An 11656-nucleotide genomic window follows, 5' to 3' on the forward strand; every position below is an offset into this window, starting at 1 on the left:
GTGTGTGTGTGTGTGTGTGTGTGTGTGTTTGTGTGAGAAAGAGAGAGACATAGGGAGTGGGAGGGCAAGGGAGAGGGAGAGAGAGAGTTAGAGAGAGAGAGAGAGAGATAAATAAATAATACGTTGTCATAGGCTACCAGCTCACAGTGACAGTGCGTCTTTTAGCTGTGAATGTTTCATCATTTTACAACAGTCATGCCACACTGTCAATTTGAAGATTAGTCTTATCTCCACAAACCATCAACTTTTCAGGAACCATGACAAACAGCCTTGCTGCAAAACAATTTGACGTTTTTCAGTGAGCATGAACTTCCTATTTATACTATACATATTTAAAACGAGCCATTCAAAGTATAAATGGTGTGCAATATATTACATCTGCCAAATTGTTGCAGTGACAGCAGAACATAAGTATAGGCCTATATATACCCAGCAAAAGAAATGTACAACTTTGTCACTGTCCCACCTGCAATGTCCCACAGTTGGAGCCGGACGGTCTCCGAGTCCCAGTTCAACACCTTTAGGGCGAAGTCCACGCCGATGGTGGCCCGGTAGTTGGTGGAGTAGGTCTGGTGGACGTAGCGCCTGATGATGGAAGTCTTCCCAACCCCCAGGTCTCCGATAACCAGAACCTTGTATAGGTGCTCCGTCCGGAGGCTCTGCATACCGTTGGAGTGTGATGAGTGATTGGTCATTCCACTTATCGGATCTCAGGCGCACAGCAGATTTCAGCAACTTTGACTCAGTAGCCTAAATATGAGGTTTGAGGCTTCTAGCCCCTGATCCCGTGTGTCTCCTTCTATGTGTGTAGGAACCGCCCTCCCTGTGGGGAAGTGTGCGATGTGCTCAGGGGATGTGTGCTGCTTGGGAACTTGTGACCTCGCCTCGTCGCCCCGGGGAGACGAGCAGTGCGCAGGGTTTAAGGCAGACGTTCTGGTTACAGGGCTTTGTGAGTTTCGAGTGTAATATACTGCCAATGTATATGATTTTCTGCCATAGTATAGCCTTGCCCGTTATGTGGTGCTAAACCAGGAACTGGTGGTACTGGTATTGTTTTGTTTTTGTGGAAACCTTGTTTCACTTTTAAACTGCTAAATGTAAACTACACGTTGCCTCCATCATCTGGCCAACGAGCACTGTAAAAAGTCTTTCAACGGAACTGCCCATACGACTTTATTTTAAAATGTATATTTCTTTCAACAAATTAATTTCCTTTTATTTTGCTTTCAGATTAAGTTACAGAAAAATGAAAAGTGTGAATGTTGTGGGAACGTGCACATTTCTACAATAAAATTGATTTTGTTGAATGTTACAATACATTGCCTTCCCAAAACTCAGTTTTAGGACTTATGGCAAAATTATTGTCAGGACACGCCCACAGTAACGGATAACGTGTCTGGCAAGTCTCAGCGCGGCTGTACGTGACTGATCCAAGAGTATATGGCTGCAGCCTGCAGCATCCCATCTCGTCCGTCCCGTCTCATCCGTTCCCGTCTCATACGGAGGTGTGTCCAACGGTAAATCCAGAGGTCAAAAGCAAATCGCGAAAATTTTTCCAGATGATGGTTCTTTTGACAAGATAAATGCAGACTATCGTCTGGAATAAATAACCTGCGTCAACTATCGCTAATGATAAAAACTTTTAATATTTGGTTTTAACGTTTAGTAAAAAAAAAAAACACCAAGAGAGATCTAGAGAGACTTGCAGTACAGGGTCGCAGGTCGGACTCGAACTAGAGACCGCTGCATCGAGTAGCTAACATCTAATTATGGGCACCCGCTCTACACACTGAGCTATCTGGGTACTTGAAAAAGAAAAGAAAACACTAAATATTTAAATTATTTTATTAATTTGTGTGATTGCCGTTACTGTTAAATTAAAAAACAAAAAAATATTGAAAGTATTTTATTCATATGCATGATTGCCGTTACTGTTTAGGTAACGGCAATTTAAAACTAAACATGTACATAAGATAAATGCAGACTATCATACTGATGAATAAAAACACTTAAAATACGTGTTCGTCTATAAAAAAAATGCAGATGATAGGCAAACTAAAAAAATCCTTCTATAGCTGCAACTTTGATTTAAGTTAGGTTTGGTTTTAATTTCTTTCCCCCTTTCATACAATACAACACAAAATACGATAGAACCGCTGTGAAGAAAAATACAATCGCATCCTGCCCAAGACCGGGCACAGAGATACGCAGTCGAATACAGGACGGGTCCCAGGACCCGAAGGCCGAGCCGCGGTATTAGAAAACTACAACCGCATTCTGCCCCGGGTCCCAGAGACCCGACCGCATTCTGCCCCGGTCCCAGAGACCCGACAGCATTCTGCCCCGGGTCCCAGAGAGCCGACAGCCGAGGCAGCGACTGTAGCCTAGAGCTACAGTCGAATGCTCTCGCCATGCTGATAAGCAGTTATTTGCAGCAATGTCCCAGTGAAGTGTGAAAACAATATAGAATATACAATTAAAAAGTCTTGGAAAGAGTGTAACATGTTATTTTCGTAGTCTTGTTGTTTGTGTGCAGATCGTGGATTGTTATCCCTCCTCAGGAGATCCTGCCGTTAGTCCAGAATCGCTGCGTCGCTGATGCAGGTTTCATCGTGTAGCCACGTTAATATGGAACACACAAGCATAACTTCAGAAATGAGCAAACTATGTTGGCAAAATGGTTACTTTAACATTTTTTTTTAACGTTTTTCAAATTGATTGCAACAAATGTGGTCACGAATTTACCCGTGACTCCATCTGGAAAATTATTCGCGATATCGTAATTTTGACCCTCTGGTTTACCGTTGGACACACCTCCGTTAGAGACGGGACGGACGAGATGGGATGCTCCAGGCTGCAGCCATACCCGTCTCGACTGATCAGCTGCTGGCCATGTGGTTATTTTTCCGTGCTTTTGGAGGGCATTTCTTCTCAAAACATACGTAAGTAACCATTTTTATCGGTGAAAGTTAAATTGTATTCAAAATTGAACGTCTATTTTTCTCTATCTCTTTGTCTAACGTTAACCTTACCAGTTGTGAGGATGCCACGAGGCATTTTCAAATGTGCCGAACGTTAAGCTCAAATGATTAGCTAACATTAAACGGTCTATTTTGAGTCAAATGCGGTTTCTACATCAAATGTACACCATGTTTAGTAGATTTCAATAATCAAATCCATAATTACTAGCTTTGACTAAACTGTTGCAAGTCATGTGCAGGATTGCTGCTTGTGCCTCTTCCCACTAGTTAGATTAGCATTATTACTGCATGGTAACGTTAATGTCCATTTACAGAAGAAACGAAGGCAATGCAAATTTTTCTGTTTCGTAAATATTGTTTTTTCGGCTTTCAACATCAGCAAACAGATTGTATGTCGTGCAAATTTTTGTCGGCGCATTTATGAATTCATATAAGCGTCTAAAGTAGGCTAACATTACAAGAACTGGAACATTTTTCTTTTAGTCATAACAGGTTTGGTAAATAAAAAATTTGAACGGAGTAGATACTCAATCTGGTTTTCTGTTCAAACACAAGTGTACATTTTTTTGGTAAATTGTTTTCCTTATGGTTATATTAACAACTGATTTTGTTTCTCAAGGAGACATCACATCTACTCCTGGGAGCATTGCTACTCCCCCCACAAAGCTCTGTCTCATTCAGATACATATTATGTAAGCAATCAAGGTTTTTTTCAATACATGTTTTTGTGTCAAACTGTTATCATGAGAAATTATGTAATCCAAAACAGTTTAATTGTGTGTGTGGCGGGGGGATCTTGCAGATAGTGAGGAGTTTGGAAGGTGCAGTTCCACTGAATCAACGTGTATGTCTCAGCTGGACGAGGACACTCCAAAGCTCCAGGAGCTGTTCCCTTTGAACAGAGGAGAGGGGTTGGTCAGTGCATCAACAACTTGTTTATGGAGCTGATACAGGTGAGGCGAAAGTGGTTAGAATAAGTTTTAGGAACCCACGCATTAAACAAGTTTGTTGTTTTGTTTTCGTGCTCCAGTTGGCATGTGGCAAGTAACTTTTTGTTTAACAAAAGTTACAACTGGTTTTCAGCTTATAACACATTTGAAGGTAAAAAAAGCCCCCAGTTCATCCCAAATAAATTTGACAGTCCTAAATACATTCACTGTCTTATACAGACAGTTTTGGAAGTAAGTTTGCATCAACTTTTAAAAAGTCAAGGGAAAACTCTTAGTTAAACATATGACCATAACGTTTTTATATTATTTAAATCATAAATAAGAGTTTATTAATCTGTTTTTTGTCTGTCATACAGAAACGTGCAGATAGCAGTGTGCATGAGGACCTGATGCTCTGTGCTTGCCATGAACCAAAGCCGTGGAGAAGAGAGAGAAACCCGGTGCTTCCAGATCTCTGCAGTCTGGCCAGAGCATGCTGCTTTGTCCTCAGGGTGACACGCGTGCTGAATCTTCAGGATCAATGCAAAGTTTGAGAACTTATGAGGTATTTTTTTGGGGGACTGATGCACTGCGCCCAAAACCAACCTACAATTTCACAGCCTCAAAAAACGCTTCTTGAAGTGAACGTGATTGTTGGCATGCACTGAAGACTGTTTCATTTTTTCTGGTCAAGGATGTTACATTTTTCTGGCCTAATGACGTATCTGAAAGCACATTTTGGTTCCAAAACTTACTTCTGTGATCATTTCTGTTCATGAACATTTTCTGTTATTTTAAATGATTTAACTGATGTACTTGCTGAAATACAAGCTATTGTGTCAGCTGCAGTCAGTAAGCTGAGCTCACATGTTCTAGTAAGTAAACTAGTATATTTAAAAAGGAAAATCTGCTAATTAAAACAATGTGTCAAATATCGTTGACTGTAGCCGTGATGTTTCAAATGGTCAAATGTGTCAAGATTAATATTGATAATATCGGTTTAATAAATGCTGGAATCAAATACTTTCCATTTCTTTGGTAAATGTATGCCAATGCTAACTAATTATTTTAAGTAAATTGCACCTTATAAACAGAAATAAAGAATTTGTCAACATTAAAAAAATAAGTGCAGGATTTAATTTAAATCAAATTTTTAATTTTTCTTTTAAATGTAACCTAATTAATTAGGGTTTGTGGGTTAAAATGTTCTCTATTTTGACAATGGTTAAACTTAATATTTTTGTTTTTTTTGTAGACTTTACATAATATTTAGCATATACAAAATGTTTATTACTGAGTTTTACCTACTTAAAAAAACATGATGTTCACTAAACTAACAAAAAGTGGTTGGAAAATATTGTCTTAATTTTATTAAGTTATATCTATGTAACAGTTTTTACAGTGAGGAAGCTCCTTAAATCCTGTTTAGACACAGTTAAAAAATACAGTCATATTGCAATTAGTGAGTGTCATTTACCAGAGCCCGACCGATAAAGAATTTTTAAGGCCGATATTGATACAAACCTTTTAGATATATCAGCCGATGTACTGTATATTTTTAAAAAATATATCCAGAAATGCATAACAAAACATAAACAGATGTCCCTGTTATAAGTTAATTGTAGTTATTTATGAGTCCTCACTAAAATAATATGATAATGCAGTTTCAAAACACACTTGTTTGTTTCACAATAGAACAGTAAAACATCAAAACATATTAAAGTTCTGATAAATAAAATGTATAAAATACAAACTTGTGATATGAAACTAGAAACACAAAACCAAAAAAACAATCTGAGTGTTGCCAACAAGAACGTTGTAGAATTCCGTCTGGTGGACGAACTATGCAACACCAACACTCATCATGGTCAAAGGATGTTTCTTCCATTTTTGTTTTACTTTTTAAATATTCATTTATCGGCCATTATAAATGCAGATACTGATAGTTTGGGAAATGCTTAATATCGGCCTGCCGGTATATTGGTCTGGCTCTATCAATTACTAATTTCCATGTAAAAACTACTCAGATTCTTGCAACTAACAGCAGAATGCACACAGTTCTAGTAAGATAGAGTGCTCCCATTTTTGTCTCGTTATTGACGGCCTTTTAAGTATGTACAAATATTTATTGAATCTTCCTGTTTCCCACAGCAACACATCCAAATGCTGGATCAGACATGTCAAACATAGCATTGCAGGTTGTCATTTCTCAGGAAACACAACTTTGGGAATACTCTACATTGTTGATGCTGCTGTTAAAAGAACAAAGTTATAAAAAACAGGGAAGGCAGTAGACTGCGTGTTTTAATAGACCCAATAGAGTACCTGTTATTATCTGCCATATCGCCCAACTGGAATACAGAGTACTGAATAGATAGACAAATGCAAAGAGGACTAACCCCATGTCTTAAAGCCACAGGTTTTTATTGTGTGAATTAAAGTGGTCTGTAGCAGTAAGAGACATACTGGTTATGTTGTTATGTGGCTGTAAGTTGCGGTGCTGTTAAAAACAACAATTACCACCATAAGATAAGGATAAACAATGGGTGGGTCCATTGAGGCCATTGCTCTCTCATTGGGCTCTTCAAAGCTATTATGCTCTAACTATAAACTGTGCCCACCATCTTGTAAATGTTAATTTCACTTAACAATTTTGGTGTACAATTACGGCATAGGAAATTATATCACGTTATTTAATAAAGAGCGCCCCAGAAACCCTAATTTCCCGTTAGGTTTATTAATCATCGCACCATGAATTGACACAATTACCTTCTTATTTAGAGAAGGTTCATAAGCAACATCTACTAAAGAAGAGTAAAAATAACTACTGCTGCACATGATCCAGTTAATACCATTAAAAAAGATGTGACTCCTTCAAACATAGACAATAGCATCGTTCAATGTCACATTGAGACATTTTCTTGCAGTTACAGTTGTACTTTACATTTTTTAAATGTTCACATAAAGTATTAGTCCTGAAGTGAGTGAAGTATTCCTAAAATGTAAACAGGGATCATTACCAATGAATTTCAAACAATTTTAAGAAAATGTTTTGCATTTTGGATGGAAACGTTTATTGCAGCACAGATCTAAATTGTAAATTCTAGCTATGTGAAAGGCAGATAAAACCAGACAAATGTCTTCTGTAGATTATATCAGTGAACAAAGTTTAGTATAATCCTGCAAAATTGGCACAAACTTGCATGCAAATATGGCAGTTGTCTATGATATTCTTTTTTACATTGAAGCCAGTAGAAAAACACTACACAATTCAAAAAACCTGAACCCATTCCTGCCTGTGTAAACATACAAATTAGAAAATAATGACTGAAGCATTGATAAACAAGCATAAGCTAGCTCTGACATGAAAATCATCAGTTACATCTGCTAGCCTGTCAATCATCATCCCCATAGAGGCCAAAATGCAGATACAAAAATAATATTAATTGATTCATTGTCATATATTACAAAATAATAATAATAATGTCTGAAACATGAGACCATTTATAGAATCATGATGTAATTTACATATACTGCAGGGAGACATCGGTACATTATGTAAATAAAAAGCCAGGCTAGAAACAACTGTTTTGCAATAATTGTTTGGCACAAAATGTGGCACACTTTCAGTTTGCTTCTCTCCTCCTGAAGCTAATTTTAAAAACACATTAATATTCACACACTGATAGTACCATTAATTTGCTACTGTATCTATTCATCTTTTTAGTTTCACATGTACAATATCAAACAAAGTAATTTATTACAAATATAACTTAAAGAGTAGAAACAAATTTTGACATCATGCAAACTGGAAACATTTTGAGCCAAAAGATGACAGCACTTTTTCAACAAGTAGGAGTTGAAGTCAGAAGGTATTTTGGTTCAGACACATCCTGAGGTGGAAGATCCTTTTGGTCCACTTTAAATGACAACGTATTGTACATTCAGCTAAGAGAAAATAATTAAAAAAGACATCTAACTATTCTATAAGATCGTTTGGGATTAGACTCTTGACGATTTTTCTATTAAGACAATGTCTTACATTCCCTTGAGATGTCCTCTCAGGATGGTAGGGAGTTTCATTCTCAGCAAATATTTTCTTTTCAAGTAAAAGAAAAGAAAAGAAAAGGGAGAACTCTTCACAAAGAAAAAACGCTTCTTGATTCACATACTGCAGCATTTATAAGCTTTCTCCTCTATCGTCAGGATTTACAATGCTCGCTTCTGTTTTCTAGGACTGACAACCAATTAGAAGGCAGCATTCATGCAGATACAATCAACATCCACCTGGGTATCAAAATATTAAGGATTAGGGCAATTTGTGAGTAACAAAAACATCACATGTACAGAAAGTCAACAGCAATAATATACAGTAAGCAGTAAAAACAAATCACGATGTGATGCAGAATATACAAATTAAATGCAATTATCTTTAAAACCTGCACCTACCTAAAAAAAAATCAAATGTCATTTTAAAGTTCAGTATATAGGCCAATTTGGCTTAATCCAAAGAAACACTGAATATAAATATTTGGTAAATTTCCCCTATTTATGATTAATAATCATTTGTATAATGAAATCAAAATCTTTACATGATTTTTTTTCTCAGCTTATCAGTATTTTCTTTGGAATTTGAAAAGTTAGAAACCTGTGTCAGTCAGTATAGCATTTGAAAGTCTGTAAAATGCCCATTTGTTTGTTAAGTTGTACTCACTTGGAAACAAACGATGAAGCACTGACAATGCTCAACTTAATTCCAGTATTTAATATTTGCAGTAGTGACACTTTTCTCTCAGTCCTCTCAAAGGAGGAATGTATGGGTTCATTCAATCCAATCTGAAAATGAAAATGTATTTTAAAAACTGCTTACAAATTCTGAAAATCCCCATGTATAAAGGCATCCAAGAGTCTGGTCCAGTCTAAAGCTTTGTCTTTTTTAAATATCCCACATAAAGGATAAACAAGGAGAATAATGTGTAGTGAAAGGAGAACAGGTTTAGAGAGAGGAGGAGCTCTGGCTGTAGTGTCTCAGCAGCAGCTGGTCATATTCAGCCTCAGACGCCGGGGACATTGAGGTGGGTGAGCTTCCACTGGAGCTCAGAGACGAGTCTCTAAACGGGGAGGGAGGTGTCAGAGCAACCAGCTCCTCCATATCCTTGGCTCGCCTGCTACTCACGCATGTCCCTGCCAGGTGTTCATAAATCTTACCTGCTGGTCGATTCTCGCAGAAATTGGAGACAACTGCGACCTCTGCATATGTGGTGGCATTGGCGGGGGCTTGTCTGCTCCTGGATGTGAGGTACTGAGGTGGGCTAGGGGCGGCATCTGCAGCTGCAGGCAAAGCAGTGGTGGACGTGGAGTTAACGGTGACTCCTGGCAGCATCATGGTGTTCAGCTCACTAATGTTGGCAGTGAAACGGTTAACCACACAGCTGATTTGGTCCATGATTGTGGTGCCCTGAGGTTGGCCGCCGATCACTCCTATGCCGATGTCGCCCACACCTATGATACTAATGTCAGCACCATCCACCATACCAACACCCTGGCCGTTGTCCCCAACTCTTCTTCTTACCCCAGCTGGGTGCTCAGGTATGTAAGTGGGTAAAGCTTGTCCGTCCTCTCCAGCCTCTCCTCCCTGGAAACCCCTTGGTGACTGAGATCGGGAGCAGATGAAAGGCTGAGACAGCTGTTGCTCCTCATACTGCTCTTTGACACCAGTGTCTGCAGATGTATCTCCTCCTTTAGAGAAAGGCTTGATGATTGCTGTCTGGTTCACCTCGGCTGCCTCCTTTTTCTTGACATGGAATGACATCCTCTTCCATATGTTTGGTCTGTAGCTGTGCTCATTCTGTGTCCATGTCACTGATTTCCCATTGGAACTGCAAAACATAAAGACAGAGACATAAGATTTGTGTACATGTATTGAAAAGTGATAACAAATATGTCATATCCACTGTGCAATACTGAAAATCGTATATATATACGTACATGCATTTAAATCCGAGTACTGCAAGACGTTATTTGTATTTACTTACTGTAAGTTACCATCATACCGGGATAACTGCCCCATCTACACTGAGATTCATGTTCTACTTCTCCTTGTCAGTATTTCTACCATCCCCCATTCTATCTTTTACTGTCTATGTAATTCTACATCTCCCTCCATTTTGTTTTTATCTTCCCTAGAAAGACAAATCCTTAAAGGCAGTGGGTCTCCTCTGAGAGTACTTAACCCAAATGAGGTAGCACACTGGTAAGAGCAAATTACGTTTAATCATGAATCCAGCTAATTAAAATAGCTAACGTTATGTTATTGTGTGAACAGTTTACTTTATTTAATATTTTATGCAACATTCTTTTTTGCGGGGTGCGAATGGGTCACCAAAACAAGTTTCTTTTAGAGACCATTTAGACTATTGTGATTGTTTAAAGTAATGAAAACAACCCATAGTGGGTTTTTTCTCCTATCCCAGAATGTATTTGTGGTGTAGCCCTTCCTCCCCAGTGCTGTGGAGATAGGTCTGGCAATGCAAGACTACCTACTGCTGAGTCAAGCAGGTAGTATCTCCACCATGTCTGTCATGTCCCTACCCACCTGCAGTTTTGTGCTCTAAGCCCTTTCTTGCAGGACTATCCTTTTTTACCACAGACCATTACTAATAAGGTCCTTACATTAAGTAAAATGCTGAGTGACTGTAATGCAAAGCATGATTGTGCCAGTATTTTATAGCGTGATTATTGACCTGATCTGACTAAAATTTGCTAAAAAATGTAATTGAGTGCCTGTTTTAGATAATGAGGAGTTCATTTATTCATAGCTTAATACACACTTAGGTCCCCCACATACCTGATGTCTTGCGCTGAGCCACGGCGTCGAAACAAGTTGGCCATGCTGCTCGAGGTTTTGCCAGTCTTTGCAGCTTTCTTGGCATCACCTACATGCATGCGCACCACTGTGGATGTTGTGAAGGCACTCCGGACATTCTTTTCAGGCTTGGCAAGCATGATGTACACCTGACCAAGAAAATGACTCTTAGCATGAAGGTGTTGGGATACAAAATATATATACAGTATATATATATATATATATATATATATATATCCCAGTACTGGTATATATGCACTGTAACTCTGAGAATATGCATTCACATTTCTTACCTTTGGGACAAACATGCAGCAGAGAGCCACTGTGGCACTGAGGCTGACACTAAAGCACATGGTTATGATCTTGTAGTTGGAGCCAAAGTAAATGGGGACAAAGGCCAGCCAGATGATACAGGTGGTGTACATGGTAAAGGCAATATATTTGGCCTCATTAAAATTAGCCGGGACATTACGAGTCTGTAGGAGAAAAGAAAGAATATAATTTTTAAAGCAGTATGAGTTGAAGTAGAAAGGACAGGATACAAAGGGAAGAAAATGAGAATAAGCCTGAGAGCAAAGAAAGAAAATCATGAACCTGATAGAGAAAGTACAATGGGGTGTTGTTATAAACTGCTTAACTTAACAACTGTTATGCTGAGGTACCTTGAAGGCGTAGAAGGTGCAGCTCAGGATAAGCAGGCCATTGTAGCCCAGCGGCGCCACCACCCCCAGAGTGGTCAGATTGCAGATCAAATGAACTTCACTAATACTGGGGTAGTCATAGATCACCTAAGAGGAGAAAAAGTGAGAGATCACTCTAGATGTATAAATTAATGATCATCCCACACACTGTTAAGCACACACACACACACACACACACAC

At 38.6% G+C, this 11656-nt stretch overlaps 2 protein-coding genes and 1 long non-coding RNA gene across 3 annotated transcripts in view; 1 reads left to right on the forward strand and 2 right to left on the reverse strand.

The window, feature by feature from the left end:
- rab38b (RAB38b, member of RAS oncogene family) overlaps positions 1–893 on the reverse strand; it is a 10099-nt gene extending 9206 nt beyond the window's left edge. Inside the window, exon 1 of the mRNA XM_032533257.1 lies at positions 467–893. Coding sequence (XP_032389148.1) covers positions 467–695 — 229 coding nt within the window. The 5' untranslated portion in view covers positions 696–893. The remainder of the gene's footprint in view (positions 1–466) is intronic.
- A 1933-nt stretch (positions 894–2826) lies between these two features.
- On the forward strand, positions 2827–4492 carry LOC116700240 (uncharacterized). The gene is made up of 4 exons (XR_004334606.1): positions 2827–2942; positions 3601–3673; positions 3784–3934; positions 4288–4492. It is a non-coding gene; the product is annotated as an uncharacterized LOC116700240 (long non-coding RNA).
- Positions 4493–6958: 2466 nt separating this feature from the next.
- Positions 6959–11656, reverse strand: part of grm5a (glutamate receptor, metabotropic 5a) — a 22081-nt gene continuing 17383 nt past the window's right edge. The window contains exons 15-18 of the mRNA XM_032533261.1: positions 11438–11563; positions 11069–11251; positions 10758–10924; positions 6959–9789 (exon numbers count right to left, since the gene is read on the reverse strand). Coding sequence (XP_032389152.1) covers positions 8907–9789; positions 10758–10924; positions 11069–11251; positions 11438–11563 — 1359 coding nt within the window. The 3' untranslated portion in view covers positions 6959–8906. The remainder of the gene's footprint in view (positions 9790–10757; positions 10925–11068; positions 11252–11437; positions 11564–11656) is intronic.

The sequence above is a fragment of the Etheostoma spectabile genome, chromosome 13, assembly GCF_008692095.1.
Source record: "Etheostoma spectabile isolate EspeVRDwgs_2016 chromosome 13, UIUC_Espe_1.0, whole genome shotgun sequence".
NCBI lineage: Eukaryota > Metazoa > Chordata > Actinopteri > Perciformes > Percidae > Etheostoma > Etheostoma spectabile.